The sequence below is a fragment of the Glycine soja genome, chromosome 14 (assembly GCF_004193775.1).
Source record: "Glycine soja cultivar W05 chromosome 14, ASM419377v2, whole genome shotgun sequence".
NCBI classification, from domain to species: Eukaryota; Viridiplantae; Streptophyta; class Magnoliopsida; order Fabales; family Fabaceae; genus Glycine; species Glycine soja.
In genome coordinates, this window is record NC_041015.1 from 14,643,079 (window position 1) to 14,647,169 (window position 4,091).

Consider the following 4,091-nt stretch of genomic DNA (forward strand, 5'->3'; position numbering starts at 1 on the left):
AGACTTCATACAGTCTGAGTAGGTAGAAATTTCGTCCACTAGGATACTAAATCTATTTATTAAAAAGACTTCCTTACGTTTTAACCTTAATCTAGATGTATTAAGCTTCTCCATATGGATATAATGAGAACGCGATAATTGCTAATAGTTCCAAGTAGTAAGTACAAAGGGGATAATCAAAGTATAGAGAAATATATATCATCACATCTGTTCAAGCAACTAGGAATGAGACTGAATTTTATTTATTTCATTACATTTCATAACATACAGCACAAGGGCAGGTATGAATATCATTAGACAATAAGGAGGTGCAGTGCCAAGTTCAAAAAAAATGAAGCCTTAAAAAAACTAGGACTTGGTAAAAAAACACAACCCTTCCCAAAGGGGAAAAAAGGTCGTGGTTATGGCAGACCTGTATAACTTGCTGCCACAGCCAGTCCCTAAAAACAAGGCTTCATAACACCGAACTTGACAACTGCAACCACGCTAATAACAGCACATGACACTGCAACTTCTAACCTGCCCTGTGAGTAAAACTGATACCCAAACATCATGTGAAGAACATAGTTCAAACACATGAAACATTTGGTAAACAAAGACTGATACAGTGGTACAGCTAGCTGTAAAAACTTAGAAAACTAAGACACACATGGTGGCAAAACCAATGCAAAGCTGAGCTAAAAACATCAGGTGCCAACACCAGTAACAAAGATTCCTACACTCCAGAACCCGGTAGCTATGTTCTCAGATATGCAGCCATTTAAAAGGGGGCAAAATGGATGCCAAAAAGAACAGGCTTCCCATTGAAGGAACCTGCAAAAATGAGGGCTAAATGACTGCACACTCCGGTAAAAAGGAACCGAGTCACTGGACGATGAAGACCTGTTAAGGACCTAAAAAACTACTGTGCAACACTGAGCATAACAAGCTTCCTGCTGATGTGATCCTGGCCTAAATTGCAGTGAGATTAGTTTTTCTTTCAGCTCAGGAGAGGATGTCACACCTCCAGAGAAGCTCCACAAGTGTGTCAACCGTACTGCTGTTGATTGCATTGCAGTGCTGGATGTTTAGTCCCAAAAGGGTGTGACCCAATTCTCTCAACGCAGGCAAGCTCCTGTCTGAGACCAAAGTGCAACCTGACAAAGAAAGAACTTGCAGATTAATCTGTTTAGCATGTGCCAGGGCTTCAATCCCAGCATCGGTTATAGCACACTTGGAGACATCGAGATCACATAGCAATGCACAGTTTTCAGCAATTGCCATCAAGCTAGCATCACTGATGTTTTTGCAACCATCAAGGTTTAGATTCTCAAGAGTCCAACCATGCAGATTGGCCAAGGACGAAACTACTTTATTGGTAACGTTTGTGCAACCACTAAGGTTCACTTTAACCAAACCAGCCTCGGAACTCTCAAGGAGTGGAAGAAGCCCTGCATCTGTCACTCCCTCGAGTCCACTCAATTCAACATGCTGAAGCTGAGGGCACAGCTTTCCCAATACAGAGAGGGAGGCATTGCCAAATCCAGGGCAATTACTGATAGATAAAGACCGAAGTGATTCACATGGAGATACTGTTGGCAACACCAAGTTCAGATCTTTGATCCCGTAGCAGCTCACCAAAGAGATAGCCTTCAATTTTGCACCACAGTTAAAAAGGACACCAAAAAACCCAAGTTGGGTAATTCGGTGGCACTCTTCCAATCGTAGGCTCTCAAGTGATGAAGCAGCCTTGGCAAATGATATCAACCCATTGTCTGACAGAAATGCACACTTGTGAAGGTGTGCAATTTTCAGATTTGGACAACCCTTTCCAACAGCTTCAAGCCCAATATCTGTTACTCCTCTGCAAGATGCAACTGTAAGTGATTTTAGCTTCTGCAATCCATTACCATTACCCATGACCCAGAACCCCCTCTCACTGACATTTGGGAGGCAATTAAGGACAAGATCAGTAACTGACTTGCCATAATGACCAATAACAGCTAGAGAGAGATCTGAAACAGTCAGTGCCTGGAGCTTCACCTTTGTTAGAAACAAAGAAGTTGAAGAAAACAATCCTGCAATTCCCTGATCACTAACACCAGAGCAGTCCTTGATGGATATGAACCTTAGATTGGAGCACAACTTCCCAATAGCTAGTAGACCTTCATTGCCAATGTTAGGGCAAGATTCCAATGACAACTCAGTCAGATTCTGGCAGTTCTTTGCAATTGCAACCAAAGCCTTATCAGTAATTGCGGGGCACTTGCAAAGATCAAGTTTCTCTAGTTGGTGACATCCATTTGCAATCTCAATAAGGCCCTCATCACCAACGGTAGCAACGTTCCATAGAGAAAGAGCCTTCAAAGAAGGGCATCCACGAGCAACAGCCTTGAGACCATGACTAGTCACCCCACAAACAATGTTGCTTCCACGGATTGAGAGCTTCCCCAATCCTCCTCGAGATGAAGTCCCAACAGCTATGGCAGCCAGTCTAACATCTGTTGCCTTCTTTCCTTCCAAGCTTCGAGAGAGGTATCCCTTACCTCCAAATTCTACATCATCACCCTCCTTTTCAGGGTTCTCTACTGTGGTATTTTTGTTAACAGAGATTTCACTTTTGCAAATACTGCTTAGAAGCATAAGCCAGCGCTTGGAAACACAGGCACATGCACTCCTGTCTTCGCCAGCAGGCAACCTTCTAAAGATCTCAAAGAGACACTCATCTGGCAAGGCTTCAATAGAGGTTTTCTGCTTTTGCTCGAACCATTCTCCATCAAAAACGAATGGAGCATTGACACGCGATCTCTTCCGAGGAGGAAAGTATACATCAACTTGAGGGCCAAGGGACAAGAAGAAACTTGCTTCCTTGGGGTTGGCGTATATTGATCCCATAGGGCAAAAATCGTCAACTCCTGAGAACCCAAACATATGCACAATGTCAGGAAAGCACAAATTCAACACAAACCTAACATATCCAAGTATCTATCCATAAATGAATTTTTTTAACAAACAATAGAAATCCTAAAATGTCTAAGAACCCCGTTGCATCCTCTGAAGCCAACACCAGGTTCAGATCAACTTTCAACATACAAAACAAGATCATAGAACAAAATCCAAAACTCCAGCAGAGACCAAACAAAATCCTTAAAAAAATCTATTTTCCAAGCTAAATTATCTTACTATCTCATCTAAAAATTAGACTATGAATATATTTACATCTCTTATCAGCTCCTCTAGGTAATCAAAACGATTCATACATAAAATCAGATCACCAGCATACATCAAACAAAATTTCAAACGCCCAATTCAAAATCCCAAATCTTTACTAACCGTCTACCGCACATGATCATCAATGACCCGGAAAAAATTAACAAAAACTAAGGTCAACCCATGAACTTTTTTCCCAAAAATAATTAAAAATAATACCATCACCAAATAACAACCTTCTAAGTACTACAAAATCTTAACCTAAAAAACTAAAATCCACAAACTTTTGGGGCAAAACGAAAGACCCATCATATAAATCGGATAAAAAACGCTCGGAATCGACTAACTCACCGGAAAAGCCGAGAACTTTGGACATGGGCACGGATGAATAAGACCCGGGTGGTGAAATCTGCAGTGTTCCCCACGAAAGAACCCTCGAACGAGAGCAAAAAGGAGAACGAAGAAGAAAAGAACGAAGGCTTCGATGGCGGTGTGTGATTGTTGTTGAGAGCAAGAACGCATGAGAGAAAGAGAGTAATAGAAGAATTAAGGTTTGAATCCGCGGGAACCCTAATAGATAGGGCAAAAAAAAAGAACAGAGGAAAGAGAGAGAAAAAGAAGAGTTGGAGAAAAAATGAATGAAGGATTAGTGTTTGGGAAAAGGAAGGGTTTTATTGCATAGGGAAATAGATTCCCGTACACTGAACGGTTTCCTACATGCAATGTATCTGTGCATAGTGGGGTTTTTTTTTGTAATATTCTTTTTTCCCCACCACCACCAAAAACCAGAAACCAGAAACCGGTTTGGCTCGTGGGTTTTATTTTTTTCTCTTTTCTTTATTTTCTTAAAATTATGAGTTGATTTTAATGTTCATTTATTTAATATGAAAAGATGGTTTGTA

The 4,091-nt window shown here is 41.0% G+C and overlaps 1 protein-coding gene across 1 annotated transcript; it reads right to left on the reverse strand.

Moving 5' to 3' along the window:
- Positions 1-208: 208 nt before the first annotated feature.
- On the reverse strand, positions 209-3,882 carry LOC114385149 (EIN3-binding F-box protein 1-like). The gene is made up of 2 exons (XM_028345144.1): positions 3,541-3,882; positions 209-2,894 (listed from the first exon to the last, which is right to left on the reverse strand). The coding sequence occupies exons 1-2, from the start codon at positions 3,563-3,565 to the stop codon at positions 985-987; spliced, it is 1,935 nt and encodes a 644-aa protein (XP_028200945.1). The 5' UTR covers positions 3,566-3,882; the 3' UTR covers positions 209-984.
- Between the last annotated feature and the right edge of the window lie 209 nt (positions 3,883-4,091).